This window comes from Euwallacea fornicatus, chromosome 16, assembly GCF_040115645.1.
Source record: "Euwallacea fornicatus isolate EFF26 chromosome 16, ASM4011564v1, whole genome shotgun sequence".
Classification (NCBI taxonomy): Eukaryota; Metazoa; Arthropoda; class Insecta; order Coleoptera; family Curculionidae; genus Euwallacea; species Euwallacea fornicatus.
Genome location: NC_089556.1, coordinates 692,050 through 708,613, shown reverse-complemented (window position 1 = coordinate 708,613; position 16,564 = coordinate 692,050). Strand labels below are relative to the sequence as shown.

The following is a 16,564-nucleotide window of genomic DNA, read 5'->3' as shown; positions in this document are numbered from 1 at the left end:
CTAATCACGAAATGAACCTGAATACCTCCATAGGGCCCACTGAAACTAATACGGACATTGCATGTCCATTTTCAAATCAGGAAACCAATCTTCCTCGCTTCACATTATATTATACAAAACGGGAATAGAAACAAATACCGGCTATGCACGAGTGCATTTTAAACACAGTGAAAGAGTCAGACGCAGACTTGTGCTGCTTGGGGACAACAGATCAATGGGTCCCCTCATCTCGAAATGTTCACTTCATTTTATCTCCTGAGCATGCACCACTGACTGCATTGTCATTGAACCACTTGGCCTTAAGCCGTTAAGCTACTGTTCGGGTTTGAGTTGTGCCAAACTCACGATACGAAATTTTATATATAAAATTATTATAACTAGAAGCCCAGACTTTCTAAGGTCATAAATCGAAGCCAAACGGCATTGGTCTTGGTCCCTTTAATTTCGGCAACAATAGCGACGTGCACGAGACTGTGGGGTGAGTGCACCCCATTTACACCCCTATACAGCAAAAGGGGCTTTCTACTTGTGCGATGATTAAGGGAGTTTGGCCGGAGAAAAATTGCCAATAGAATCAAATAAAGGCTCTGGATTATTAGTTTTTCAGTTGTGCAATAAAATTCCGATTTTTGTTATATTAACATCAAATTGGATAAAAAAAAAAAGGGAAAAGAAACGGAAAGTATTTCCAGCATTATAACTACAATTTCCGCAATCGCTATGTCTAGTTCCTTCGGATCAACGCTACTAGATAATATTTATCTACAAGAGTAAAAATGTACGTAACAAGTCGATTTTTGTACTGCAGAAGAGACATCGACAGCGACTAATCGAAGTAACCTCGACAAGGTGCAAAAAACTAAGACAAAATTTCTCGATTCATCAAGAAAAGTTTCTTTGAGAAAGATCTCACAGCGACAAAATGCGACTTGCAAATTACTCACTTCGTATCAGCAGCACGTCGGTGCTGCACCAATGCAACCTCATATCTTAACACATCTCGCAAATTGACCTTTTAATCTGGGTTGATTTATCTTTGTAATGATGGGCCTGCCGACGCATTAATGGAAGTGCTCAACCTTAGTTTTAAGCCGACTTAAATACCAAATACTGAGTTTGCAAAATACCCCACGAACAGCGAGGAGACACAATGGGCCCGCAACTAGCTTTGATTTTGAAGACCTTTAACGATCTTTGCCTTGTAACATTTGGTGTTAACTGTCGGGCAACTAATTGCTATCGATTTTCCGCTTGAAAGGTTGGTGTAAATCAAAACATAAACAAAGCGTAAATCTCAAATAATGCTTTAGCTGAAACTGATTTTATCGTCCGGTGATTTGCAGTTTACGCACCTAAATTAACTCAAAATATCCCGTTTTTTCAGGTCAAAGAACTGTAATGTGCGGTTGAATTAAAACTCAGATCCCAATATAATCAAAATCTGTCTCAGTGGCGGCTCTAGGGGTAATTGGGACTTAATGCAAAGTAAATTCATGTAGCGCACTACCTTGCTGTCGAACTAGGTTCCTAGCGACAGTGCGAACCCAATAGGTCTGTACCAAAAGAGAGGAATATCGATGCCTAACCGCGATAAAGAGTAAGAAATAGGACACAGTGCAACGATATTCTAGCTTGTTTTAGTTTGGCTTACACTGAGCCTCCCGTTGCAATAGAACTAAGGAATGGTGGTTCTACTGATATGTAACAGTTTCCAAATGTGAAATGCGGAGCAAAAAAGACTTCAGCTCCTATTTAAAGGTATCTGAAAGGTGCCATGTGATTCAGTATAATTCTCAACCGTTGCACAACTGTTGACTCTGTCCAAGAGAGCTAATAATGGCAAACTCATTACGGCACGACATTCTTTTCAGATCCAACCAAAAAGCATTCGTGTTTTATCCCTAAAAATTCAAATATCGGCTTGCGCTGGCAACCCTGCTTCCCACCGAGGCCATAATGAGATGATGACGTGCATCGATTGTTGCATTTTTATGAAAATCAGCGGGGTATTTAGAGTGTTTTTGATTTATTGATCCGATGGAAATTTCGATATTTCTCACGATCTAGTTCGGACTTAATAATGAAAATAAAATAAATAAAAAAGCTTTTTAAAAGCCAGTGGCGCAGTCGGTTTTTCAGAACTTCCACAATGTTGCGTCACGAAAAACTCGAATTTATTTGTTTTTTGTTGTGTACACTTTTTTAGCGCGGTCTTATTTGTCCATACCAGTGGCACCAAATTAGGATCTAAGAGTTACTGCGTATCAACGAAAATCCGCGGTTTTCTGCGTTCTGTAGCGCATCTATGGTTTTGAATGTTGAATGAGCTTTTCCTAAGTGTTATCTTCTGATATATCACCCGATTTATGAACTTTCAATTTTCAAGAATATCAGTGGCATATTTCGTAATCGCGTATCTACGGATTTCTAGAAAGTTAAGTGACAAACTACGGCACTTTCCTTTTTGAAATTTCAAATCCTTTCACTGGTTTCCAATGGCCGGGTCAACAAAGTCGGCAGTTGTGCAGCAGTTACTTGAAAGTTTTACTAAATGAAAATGCATATTCCTCAAATTACATGGAATCCGGTATGAGTACTGCAAACTGTTGTGTGTCCGCCACTGTTATTTTCATGCCTTTTTCTACATTTTGTGGTAGAATTATTGTGTTGACACTTTAGTTACTTCTAAACAACTAATTCTCGGACACAAGATGTTCCGAAAGATTTAGGCTAAATAGCCTACGTTAATACGATGATTGGAACCTGAAAACTAACGCAATTAATAAAATCATTGTAAATTGTCGGCCTTAATATCAGCTTCTCTCTATAGGCGATAGCCCCTATATCGCGAAAAAACGGCTATTCTCGGCAACGTTGCCCTACTACGACACTCCACGCTCGAAAATCAAAGAACGTCCAGACTTCGTGAGTAAGCCCCGCGTCTTCCCGGCTTTATTGATTTTTCCGGCGAATTGTAACTAACCACGCCTGTGTCCGCCACCCCCTCTTCCCACCATCGCGACAACGTCACGGGCACAAGGGCCTCGTCAAAAGGAGACTAAGTTAGAGCGAGAGAGATTGTTAAGTGGGGGTGGACGATGTTGCCGGCTTGCACCGAATTTCTCAAAATATTCTTAGCCATCGGCTTCGCCACCTCGACTATTTAAGACAGATTTACGTTTAATAACTCGATGGTTTATGCTCTGATTAAATGGTTTTTCACGATGATTTTTCCGATAAATCATAAACCGCATTTGCATATTGATGTATCGTGTTTCTCAATGCGCTTTATTCCCACGGTTGCACAATCATCATTAAAACGTTAGCAGGGTCGATCGCAAAAAGGCCCATAAACTTATCATCATAACGATCTCTTTGTGGTTAGTGCCATTAGTGTTCGTATTCTCCGCATTACGGTTCCATCGATCTTCGTTTTCGACTTTTGTGCTGTTGCTTCCTTCACTCGGTTGGATAGTTTAATACGGAAAAAAACGGATATTTGGCTAGGAAACTAACTGTTTTTGTCGTTTTGTTTTAGGACAATCCTTCTAAAATGGAAACGTTTGTTTTATGTTTTAAATTCAGCCGCCAAAATATATTTCGAAAGCGTTTTAATTCATCGTTGTCGATTTATGAACTTGAAGTTCAATTTCCAAGCAACTTTGGGAATGTGTTTCTCACTATGTTCCTGACATGACCCAGTTAAGTGTGTCCCAATTATGATCTTCTATCTGTAAAACTTGCATTTTCTTTTCGAACATGATTTTTTTTCGTAAATTTTCCCTTGACCTTAAAATACTGTATAAACACAACTAAGAGAACCCCTGCCAGTACGTGTCAACATAGACACTCTTAAGCCCCAAATTCCGAAAATTTCCTAACTTTCATAAAATATCTAGTTCCTGCATTTTTGCTAAATTAAGATTCAGGCTTAATTCTGGTTGCGAAAATCTCTTCTCCACAAGATATTATCGATAATTTGGCTCAAACTCTTTTAAGAAGTTTCACTTTCCTTCAACTTATAATCACCTAATCTTTTTCATTCCACATTTTCATTAGTGCGGAAAACACCATTACAAATTATTAAGTACCCATCCGTGTTTCCATAACTACCAAAAGGGGCTTAGTCATTATTATCCCTTAATAAAGCCCAACCATTAATAAACAACTACACCCTTTTCCTCGTGCCTGTTCCTAAAAATTTCGATAAACAAAAGGACCTGCCTCTTAACAATGGGAAAAACTCCGACCGAAAGCGATGAAAGATATTTGTCGCCGGGATAATCTCTTGAAAGCATTTCAAGAGTGCATGTTCTAATGAGAGCACTGTCGTCTGTTTTTTAGTTTAATTTTTTTTTCTTGGAATTTATTTCAGCCCTGAATTAGGAATTCATTAGGTAATAACGGCATTAAGAACTGCGGGGACTCAAAAACTTACACACGAATCATAAACAAAAAGCTGCCGCAGACGCACAGAACGCAGCTGTACGTGCAGCTTCTCCTTCTCCGGATACAACGGACCGTAACTTTAATTGTGGGTTTTATAAATAGAAAAATAAACTGGAATGCAATGCACCCACTAGACAACACAAGCTGGGTCTTTAATTGCTTTCAATGAAGAATAAGAACGGTGAGCTTTCAAAATCTTTATCGTGGAAGCATATCTGATCGGATTTTCAAAGAAATATTTACTTTTTCCCACTCGAATCGTCGAACTTTTCTTTGGGGTAGACGACCCCCCAATCAGGCTTCCAGAACGATTGAAAATTGCCATGGCAACTGACACCTAAGGGCCCTTGTCAAGTTAAATGTAGTTACTGGTGGCGAGAAAGTTCCTTTTCATCCGGTTTTTGCCTGACAAACTCGAGAAAATGGGGTTCGAATGTCGAAGGTTTAGTATCGATATACTAAAAACTTTTGGAGGGTATAAAATAGTGAGGTCTTTTCTTTGTGCCACACCTAGAGAAAATAATCCGCACACATATACCTAAACAAACAAAAATACGGGATGCAGGAGAAGCAGACACGATTCCACGCTTGGGCGATTTTCTTCAAGCCCGATAATTGGGCTTTTCTCCCACTCAATTTGCATATTTTGCCGCAGGCTGGCCCAGGAAATTGCCGAGGAAATTCTCCGATATTTTCCTGAAATTTATTCGAGGAGCTTGTGTCACGGATGTGTTTTCCACTTGGTTAGATAAGAGTTTGCTTTTAAGCTACAGTTAATAGATTTTTAGTCGCAAATAACTGATTTGCCGATCCTGAATCTGCATATCCATTCAATGTTTATTTATGTGGGCAGAGGCTAATTTAATTGAGTCAGAAGCACTTCAAAAGATAGCTTCAATTCAATAAAATAAAACGATTTAACCTTTGTATGTGACATAAAAGTATTTTGGTAGTGATTTATGGTTTTGCCCGCCAGTACTGAAGGAAATGGAATTTCCTCAAAGAATTACTTCAAATTCCGGTGTAATTTTTCCTACATAAATAAGCACCTGTAACAGTCCTAGCCGTGATGGTCGTGAGATTGTCGGTTTTTCAATTGGGGCTATTATAGTTAATCAGTTTGATACGCTCGAACGTTTGCGGCCAGCAGATACGAACCATAAAACAATGATAACAGAAAATGAAGAACGATGTGCAATGAAGCAGGTTTAAGTAATAACAGAGAAAAAAATTATTTACACCTTTTATATTGATTTATTAATATTTTTCTTAATTAACACGGCATTAAGCCAAAAACTCCTTCAAGTCAGTTTACGTTTCGTTCATACCCTGGGGGAAGGGGGGAAGAACCCTGAAGATTTCTTCAATTTACCAAAATTACATTACGACTTAATTTTTACGGTGACTTACACAGCTGTAATTGCTCTTCTAATGCCAAACAACGAGCAGTGTTGAATCATCTGAGCAAATGAGAAGGAGTTTTATATTACATATAAAACGATGCGAGAGTCGTAATAACCATAATTATACTATGATACCCTGATGAAGAACACCATAATAATTGCTGACGATTAAGAGCAAACTGAACAATTCTCTTGTGTGAATCATACGAACTGTAGGTATAACTGGCCAGAGACACGATAGGAAAAAATACCTCGATGAAATTAAGGATGAAATTCCAATACGAACGAATGCCTTTAGAGAATATAATAGTTAAGGCTCTAGCCTTGGTCTCTTTAGATGGACGAGGATGCCTATGACACATTATGAAAGTGCGAATCTCTCAATCCCTTTCTCCGAAATTGAAACAAAAATCATCATGTATTATGACTTTTACGACTCTATACGAAGCAAAGTTCTGGTACGTTCAGTTGCATTAAAAAAAATCGGTGGAATTGAGTCTTAAAAAAGACATGACGAAAAAATCAGAGCAGTTCGAAGTACTTAAAAATCTGTGAAAACGCCAAATCTTTCGGAACTTTCAGAAACAAGAAAGTTGAGAGTTTGAGAAGTAATTTTACAATAATCTTCAATGACTTGAATCAATCCTTGACATTTCAATGCCTTTGAACTTGAAACGACCTGGTTTTGGTTCTCAAACTAAGTTCCCTAAACTAGACACCTAGTTTCTTATTTTAGTAATAACCCCAATTAATCTCATATTTCCATAAATTTTGAACCAACCTGAACTAACCTAATCCCTTTTCCTAGATATTTTACGCATCCGTTCTGGCCATATTTCACGTCACATATTTTAAAGCACCATGAGATGCCATGATTCCTCTCCGCAAATTTTTAGGTAATCTACATCTACACCTGATTCGAATTTATCAGAATTTTTTTCTCTAGATATTTTTACGCAATGAAGCAGAACCGACATTTTTCAATTTGTCAATGAAAAAAGATCAAATACCGTCTTCTAAAAAATTGGGTGAATAATTCGCTTTATTTACAATTTCTAATATTCTTGAATAGCTCCAATTGACCCAAATGAGAAATCTTTACTAATTAGAATTGCCTCAAAATGACAAATTATCGGGCTCCTGACTAACCCAACCTGACTTAATTCAGTTTAGCGATTTTAAGCTAACTTAGAGCTACCATTAATGAAAAGTTTTCAGGGATTTACTCCTGGCATTTACTGTTTCTCGATTAAATCGAATTACATTTCCTCGAGATTGACTTGAATTTTAAGGATTTTCAGCTAACCGTAACTGTGATCAACAAGAAGTTTCAAAATCTCTGTTGTAAAATGAAGAAGCAGTTTAGGATACTGTACGATGGATGATAGTGTAGTCTAGTAATGTAGCCTCGAAGTTAGCCAAGAGGGTGTAACTAAAAGTAAAAAACCACCAACAAGTGACCTGTAAGGGGATTTACTTCTTCAATCATCCGATATCAATCAAGCAATTTCCTTCTAAACATTATTATAAGAACAAATTTGTTAGTTGTGAGCTCGGTAAAAGTTTCTGTTCCCAATGTGCCAGTAGAATGTTACACAGCTTACACCCAACGGAACCACTGAGCCTGTCCAAAACAGAACGTGTGTTCGTGGAAGGGAAACAAAACATCCACAATATATTATAACATGTAGTTAACCACTCTCCTGGCTTCCATGACCATTACAACCCTTACAAAATTATCAATACATTAAAGTACAATTTACCCCTTAGGAGTTTTTAACTGGGTCCTAACCTTGAATCGTAATTTTCTCTACAAAACACTATACGATAATCCATCAAATCTGCTATTTACATTCATTCACATTTGAAAAACACTCAATGATGTATCTTCTTGTCATTCAAAGATAAATGATCCGAAATCTTACGTAAAATGAACCGACGGGTCTTGTATTCAAGCATTAATGTTAGTTAATTGCCGGTGTTTTTCAATAATTATGATGACTGAATGGAATTGCACAACACTTATAACTAATTTCTGTTCAAGTATTATGAACAACAAATAATTGGAGGTTTCAATGCCACGAACACATAGAGAAGAATGGAATTAAAAACTTTTCAGTCTGGAGTAATGTAAAAGAAACGTATTTTAGAGAAACTACCTAACTGTGTCTGGAAGGCCTCGTACAACAAAATCAATGTTCTATTACATATCTGTTATAGACAAGAGATCACATCAGTGCAATAAAACTACTCAGTAAATCTATGTAGCTTTCTTCTCGATATTGGATTTTCGAATAGTTTTCAATTTATTTTTGGGTTAGAAATCAAATAAAAAGATTTGCTATTGAACTTAACTCCGATCTATATCTTCCTATAATTTGAAACTTCCAATTCGAAACGGGAAATTCCATCTAAGTATTTTTTAATGTGAAAACTTGGAGGAAAAAATTAACTAGCAAATGACGAAATAATTGTGTCAGTAGCGGGACATCTCGAAGATTTCAACGGCGGCAGGGGATCTTTCCAAATCAAGAATTTCACCGTATTAAATCTGAACACATAAATACATAGTTTGTCAAATTCATTCCAAAGAGTTCATGTCCCGGGACAAATTATTAAGTAGTCCCATATTTTAAAAAGGGTCTTTCGCATGTTGACAAAACGAAAGAGGTCACGCACTTACCTAATCCATCTTCCCAGGTATAAATAGAGCGACTCTATTTTATCGCTCTGCTTTCAACTAGGTTCAGTTTATATTTGCTTGTTCATTTTGTGGTTGACAGTTAGGGGATGTTAAATGGTCCAAGGAAGTCAATGAGTCGTCACATTTTTTGAATAATTCGACGGTGTGGGCGTTTCTTGGGAAATCAACGTAATTTAAACCTTAAGGTTTGATGCGAAAAAAGGAAATGTTGCTATGTCCAGGAGAATATTTGCATGGACAGGTTACGAGGCATGCGCCAAAAACTTGGTCTCTATCGAAATGATCTCTCGGTGAAATTTAAAAGTTACACGGATCTACAAGCCCTTGAGGAAGAGGAACCAGTAAGGAACATGTGGTATGTGAAAATTAACAAACTACTGTCATATTGCGTATATTCGTAAATATGTAAGCTTTAATAACAGCAAAATGGTGCAACTAATGCCGTGTCGCCGTGAAGAATGTCAACCAATACACCTCCTTTTAACATCGTTCTCCGGAAATATATTATTCTGCAGATTTCAGAACTTGTCCCCAGCGGAATAGACTTTCTCAGAAAAAAATTTCCGAAAATAAAAAAGTCGAAAATCGTAATTTCTTGAAAATCACCGGGCTGTAGTGCAAACGCACGTTGGGGGTTTCTGATAGCCAATACCGCCCCAAAGAACTTGTTGGAACTCCACTATTACGAAGAGTTGTGGATGCGTGGTGAATCTAAAAAATGTTAATTCAAATGTTGGAACATTATCCATGGTACACATTTTGAAAACCATCCTTTTCCATTCGGCAGAAGACGAGTACAGTACATTTCAATTTTTTCGTGAAATGATTTAACAATACAGAAGGTCAAATCTCAAGAATCGAAAATCAAACCACGAACTATTAAACACATCAATTTCTGCGAACGAGTCGCAGCGCCTGTAAAGCCATAAATATTTTAAAAGGATCTTAGACATGATGGGGATAAGATTGTAGATCTGTAATCCCCAAGTTGATCCGGATCATCACTCTTACAAATAGGGAGAATAATAGCTTTGTTGCACTTCCAAGACTAAAATAAAATTTTTACCCCCCAAGGAAGGAGTAAAGTGAATTATTTACTCCCAGGGGAGTAAAAAAATTACTGCATGTGACGTAATCCTTCATTCGTAAAATCAAATGAAAAGTCAATAAAACGAAAGCTTCTGCACATTTCTGAATTGCGTTTAAAGTTATTCCTACGTTCATTTGGTCGACTTACAAGTGATACTATAAATATTAATGTTGAAATTTGAATAATTTTGAAAGAAATAAAAAACGTTCATTTGGTCTAATACAGCTTTAACTAGTAATTCGCATGTCACATAAGTAGTCGAAAAAACAGAGACCTTGGAAACCGAACAAGTTCCCGAAAGTAGTCCAGAAATGTGTTTAGGTGTGCTCTTTCATACCTAGGTACCTCTCAAATTCAAGTACCACGCTCTGTTCTCACACAGAATAAATGACTAAAACCGAATTTGTGAATGCACTAATGCCATTTGGCAGTTGAATAATGAATTCAATTAATCAATCATCCCTTGAAAAACACTCTAGAACTCTCTCTATTTAAATTTACGACACATAAATTTTCCACATTGCAATGGACACCGAATCTCGATTCTATTTGTCTGCTTCCCAGTCGGGAAGGTATTTCAATCTACCTGTAGATTAAGTTTTTACCAGACACGGTACGTACAAAAAATCCTCCCTTAAAGATTCAGTGCCAATTCGCGCAAGTTGGGAGTAAATGAGCTTCACATTAAAGCAACGAACACAATGCAATAATGTTGGAAAATTTCATTTCTGCCCTAAAATTTGAATAATAATTTAATCAAAAAACCGTTAAAAGTTACGACAGATAACTTCGTTTTATATGCATTTAAACCAACAAATATGAACTGATGGATTTTCAAACAATTCGTTTGGATTAAATTTTATACATATTCATCTATCGTCAAATAAACCACGATTATAAATATTTATTAGTTGCCGCTAATGGTTAAATTTCTTTGTTCGAACAAGTTTTACGCAGAACCCCCATTTTTTTGTAAATGTTATGCGACAACTACCAATATAATGTAAATTACAACTTACCCCCTTTCTCTGCATTGGTGATGGTGACCCAAAAATCGATAGTCTTCTCGGGCCCCAACTCTTCATAGTCCCACTTCTTCCTCACTTTCACAGATCCATTGGGCTCCACCACCACCCAGCTATTATCATCCCTTATTTTGAACGTTTCCTTTTCAGTCTCTTTTTCTAACTGAAACACCACTTTCCCTTCAGTTTCGCCATCAGTCTCCGTAAATTCGATTCGCTTTGTTGGCCTTACTGCTCTGGTCACCCTCCGTTTCTCTCGATGAAGTATGTGATCGCCTGAAGAAAATAAAATGACAAAACCTTAAATTGTGTTAAAAAAAAAGGTCTATACCTTCGCCGAGACTCTGCAAATCTAAACCGGAAGATTCCTCCAAAGGCTTAAAGTGAAAGATCACTTGAGCAGGTCTGGGTGAAGTTCTACTGGGCATCCGTATATCGTGAGCCTCAACCACTAACTCTAATTCCATCTCCTCTATCGGCTCCAATGCGAGCAAAAGATCTCCTGTTTGAGGAACAATCACCAGAAAGCTGGTTGGAGTTACCAGTCTGTAGGCAACCTTATCGCCATCTGCATCTGTCGCTTCAACTTTTCCTATAGGGGAAAACCTCTTCCAATTCATAGTGACGTTATCTCCCTCCAGCGAACTATCACCAACTATGAATCTATAGACTTTCTGAGTAAACACTGGGCTATTATCATTTTCATCCAGAATCTCAACCACAATATTTGTGACTGCTTTATTTATACCACTAGTGTCACTAGCCTGGATAGTCAGCACGTATCTAGGTACTTCCTCCCTATCCAGAACTTGGGCCGTCACAAGATACACTCCTCCTGAGTTGTCTATAGTTACATTCGGCATGTTCTCCCCCGTGATGCTGTTCCTGAGCATAAACGCCTGATCGAGGTTGCCAGCAATAACACTATATGTCACTGGGAAGTTGTGGCTAGCCAAAGCTTGGATCAGCGATAACCCAGCCACTCTAGTCCCTGTAGGCTGATTTTCAGCAACCCTTCCCACAATCTCTTCACTATCATCTTTAAACTGGAGCATATTCCTCCTGTCTAGAACACATAGCTGGACCAAATGCTTTTTGGTGGTGTTCCCATCGTTCTCCAGCACTAATAAATCAACTGGCCGATCCACCAGAGGACTTACATCGCTGACGGTCATTATAGATCCATCTTGGAGCATGGTAAAGAATTCGCTAAAGCTAGAATTGACTAGAGTGTAGTGTTCGTTGAACTTTTTAACACTGTAGCCCGGATGAGCATCGTGTGGAATGACTGACACTGTATCAGATTTCGCTAACGTTAAGATGGCAAAGGCTATTGCAATAGCCAATGCTTCAGTGGCCTTCATCTTGGCCTTTGAGTTTTTGTAATGTTTCAGCTGGTGGTAGGATGGAACATTTGGATGTAGTGACCTGAAAATGAGTATTAATCTATTATAGGTAAAGGGCAAACTAGATCAAAGCGAATAGTTCTTGACACTCTCACATATGTTAAGTTACACGACGCAATTAAACCACACTCTCAAAGAAGTTATTTTGGTAAAGTTAAAACGTTTGGTAACAAAAATAGGACTTGAAGAATCTACGTGGGCTAAAATTAAAGGAATTTTTATTGCACGTAAGAACACAGAGCTCTTGAATGACCAGTCTTGTCCATGATAATTCACGTCTTAAGCACTTAACGTGTTTTATTTATCAGCTATCCGAGGTTACGAGGCTAAAGCTGTTGTTTATATTATGTATATTTTATTAGGAAATTTAGTTCGTGAAATTGCATTTTATTAGTTGATTACGCTGCTAACTGTTTTACACCTTTTTATTTGTTACCAATTTTTCCTTTTTTAGTGCCTAACGGATGTCACTGGGTATATTTTAGAGTTACAACACTACTCCCACGTTAATTTGAAACTTATGTGACTTTTTGAACAACCAATTTCCTAACAGATTAATGAATCCCAATGGACCAATGAGATACCCCGTGACATTATCGGCCCCAAATTCATGTGATTTTTATCTATGGGGTTACGTAAAAAATTTAGTTTTTACAACTGAAATTCTCACAGTGGCAAAGTTGCATGAACGGATAGAAAACACTCCCAAAAATAAATCGATTGAAGAGATTGTTTTTAACGGGATGTACAGGGTGGTGGATAAAGCGAGTGACAATTTGCGTAAATTATAGCAATGAAGCCCATTTCAGACACTTTTTCTAACCAGTCCTGGCGCCAACAACAATAATTAAAGGTTTTGTCAGTTATTGAAACTTTCATACGCGCATATTTTGGTTGTTTTTGAGATTTCGAAAAAATGCCATATGAAGATTTTGCTTAGTTATTTAAAATCTTTATGTGTTAAAAGGTAAATCCTTACTTAACGTTCATGTACATATATAATCTATATAATGCATAATCGTTCCTACATAATCTGTGAACTCAATTATCTTAAGAGAGTCTTCGAAACTTAAAAGTGCGTAGAAGATAGAACAATCATAGAAACATTAAGAAAAAAAAATCAATCAAACCCTTGTCTCGGAAAAAAAGGATATTCGAACGCAACCAGTACAGATTCATAAAACTCGTTGAGGAGAATACTGTGATTTGCATTTTAAGGCAATTGCTCTGCGGCCTTACATGATATCGGTGATCATATGTAAATTTGAAAAGTGGTACAAAGTAGAGAATTCTCAGGACAATCTCTAAATATTTCAGGTGGAATTTTTCGATGGTGAGACGTGGATCTTATATTCGACTAACATATTATGCATGAATTAATTTCTTGGAAGCTTAGACGTGCAGTTTGAGGCGTCTAAAATTCTCAAGAACTTTGAAAATTGCTAAAATGGGTGCTACCATTGCCCTGGTCTCAGAAGCTTTACTGTTAAAATTCAGTTTATGCAAGCCCTTATCCGGCTAATCGGGACGAATAATTTGTGGTACATTTTTAAGACAGTTCCTCTTCAAATTTCCGAGATATCGAAGCGATAGAAAACTGGCAGAGCCTCGCCACCTCGAAAATTTGCGTGTATTATTTTTATGAAAGAATACATGATATATCCTACTTCCATGGTGGATGGACCCCATTTAAAGGCTATTTTGGCACGTTAAAAATGGAGTTTAAAGGATATTCATTTTATTAAACTTTATGTTGCGCGTATGTACCAAAATTCAATTTATTAAAATAATAAGTATTACATTGAATCCGTCGAAACATTTGATACCGTTTCCTAAGGTTCCAGGATGTTTCAAATTCGCATATAAGTCTCTGCTGAATCCGAAACTAAGTCGTTGGATCAACTCATACGGTTTCAAGAACTACTTTTAAGGAACCAAACACTCCTTATGCAGACAAATGACTAAAACCTTTAAAAAGGGGAAAATTTACTTATACAAAAGTTTAGTGAAGGAAAGTTTAAGACATTGACTAAGTAGCTATCAAAGATAATTCGGGGAGTATTTAGTACCAATTTTCGACCTAAAGTTATCAGGAATTTGATCTAATTAACCTAACGTGAACTAAAATTCACTAGGATCCAGGAGAAAATCCTACTTCCATTTGTTTATACGTAATACTAGAGCATGCATCCAATTGTTGCGTCACTAAAGGCAACGTGTCGGAACAGTTTTTCCCGAGAAAATTTCAAGGATCCACGGAGAGGAGAAATAAAGATCAAGTTTAACGTTGACCGGAAATAGGAACCCACAAACTGCTATTATCTCTATGATATTTCAGTTTCAGGCAAGAAAAAGGCTAATAAGCTGGAACATGAGGCCGGAAAGTTAGAGACTAAGAATAGCTAATGTCTCACATGTTTTCTGCACGTGCAGTACACAGTTAATGCATCAATTCACGAAAGGCCATTTTAAAATGATTAAAAAGAAATCGACCTGTAGTGTAACAGAACTTTTTAATCTTCTTTTTATGTTATGGCCTAGTGGACTTCAAAGATTCTTCACTGAGGTATTAGAAAAGAACAGATATTTTTAGATAGATGAAGCGAGATTAGGTTTTAAGATAAAGATTGTAAGTTAGCGGAAAATTTATTTTATGTAAGAAAGAGTGTAAATTAGTAGTGTAGTGTCATAGTAATGTTTTTACAAAAAGTAAGTAATGGTATTACCAAATGGAAGTTTAACAGGAAATCTGGTTTGTGGCCATTCAACCGATTGCAATTGAGTATTGTAGGTAAATAGAGAATGGAATTGGGCGTTAATGGTCACAAATTAAGCCACACGATGGAAGGAATGAAACATAAAAATTTATTCGAGTTTGAAACTTAAGTCTAAGCCAACATATAGGTGGAGGTACTCTAGATTTGTAATATGTGTTTAACAATGAGGTTTATAATAGCACAGTTTCATTATTAATGTTAGAAAAATCACAAACAAGGTACACAATTTATAACCCAGTGATTATGCCAATGTATTTCAATTGTTCTAATGCAAGACATACTGTTCCTCATTTTCCTTAAAAGCAATATGAGACACTGTTCCAAACGAAAATACCAAAGCTGACAAGTAAAAGAAACAATTTCGAATACTTCCAGCTGCTACATTAGCATATTCGGCGCTACTCGTTTGATTTGTAGCTCTCTTTGGCCTTTCGCCTTCTTACTACGTCCCATAAATCAATCCATAGTAGCTGCAGAGCTAAGATTCTATTTGTGCTGCTTTGCATGTCCTGAATAACAATAAATTCGGAAAACTTAACAAGAAAACATATCATTAAGACCTTTTTCTTCCACATCTTCTTCAAGAAGAACACGCGAGCCTCAAGCTAAACTCTAAATCTTGAAGTCAGTTCGAATCCATCATGTAGGACACGCATTAGGGGTTATGAACTGTGTCCTGTTATACATTCCGAGAATTGCCTGATTTGCTTTTATTATCCAGCGGTTAAATTTGGATGTAACTAAACCCACTGCCTGGATCATTATTAGAGCTAATAGCGGCTTGGGAGTTTAGTTAAGAAACCCGTTTACATGCCTTAACGATTCTATATCTCATGGATTGCAGCTGTAGATAATTGAAAATTGTTAGTGCAAAGTGGCATTGGTGCAGCCTTAAAAGCGTATAAAGTTGTTCGAGATCTGCCAGGAGTTATTAGTTCAAATCCATCTTGATACAAATTTCTTAGATTTTATTTCATTTTGAAGATTTTTAAATAACGTTTGACCCTCGAACTCACGAGCCTCAAATGTTACGCACGAGCCACAGATGAGGGCGGCAAACACGTGAGTGTGTTACGAAACTTTTTATTCACTAACCATTGGATCTTATGCCTTGCTTCTACAACCCATGCTTGAAAGAGCACACGAACTTTCACTTTACTTGTTAAATCAAACTGAGCATCTCAGCATCACATCCGTTAGCACTTTTATATCAATAAAAACGTTATACGTTGTTTTTACTCGTTTTACAATCGTAGCTGTTTTCTCTGAGCTCTTTTCCTTGTTTCAGTCAGCAACCACTAGCCTTCGTAACTGGTAACGTTTTCGAGATATTGTTAGCTATGTTGAGGATATTCGACTTAAAGTGTCCTATTTATTGTATACAGGGCTATATTCACAAAGAAAATTCGGAACTGAATATATTGTCTTCATTTGTGGTACATTTGAATTTGATGAGTATTGATCTTCTAAGCATTCTATGGCGATCAATTGGCTCTTCCATTTCGACAGTTCGCTAATTCAAGTTCAAAGTTACTTCCACCACATTGGGAAATCAACAACTTGAGATGTTCGACAAAGGAGGAGGCACAATAATATGCGAGACTAAAAGCCCATATTTTTATACCTCCTTTTTAGACCCTTTGTATTATTATTGGTGTTTTAGTCCCTTACATTATTGTGGGGTATTTTAGCCTTCTATACTATCAAATG

At 37.1% G+C, this 16,564-nt stretch overlaps 1 protein-coding gene across 10 annotated transcripts in view; it reads right to left on the bottom strand.

Moving 5' to 3' along the window:
* CadN (Cadherin-N) overlaps positions 1–16,564 on the bottom strand; it is a 267,563-nt gene that overhangs the window by 247,546 nt on the left and 3,453 nt on the right. For all 10 annotated transcript variants that reach the window (XM_066291539.1, XM_066291536.1, XM_066291532.1 and 7 more), the window contains exons 2-3: positions 11,003–12,099; positions 10,666–10,947 (exon numbers count right to left, since the gene is read on the bottom strand). In XM_066291539.1, the coding sequence (XP_066147636.1) occupies positions 10,666–10,947; positions 11,003–12,035 (1,315 nt within the window). In that variant the 5' untranslated portion in view covers positions 12,036–12,099. The remainder of the gene's footprint in view (positions 1–10,665; positions 10,948–11,002; positions 12,100–16,564) is intronic.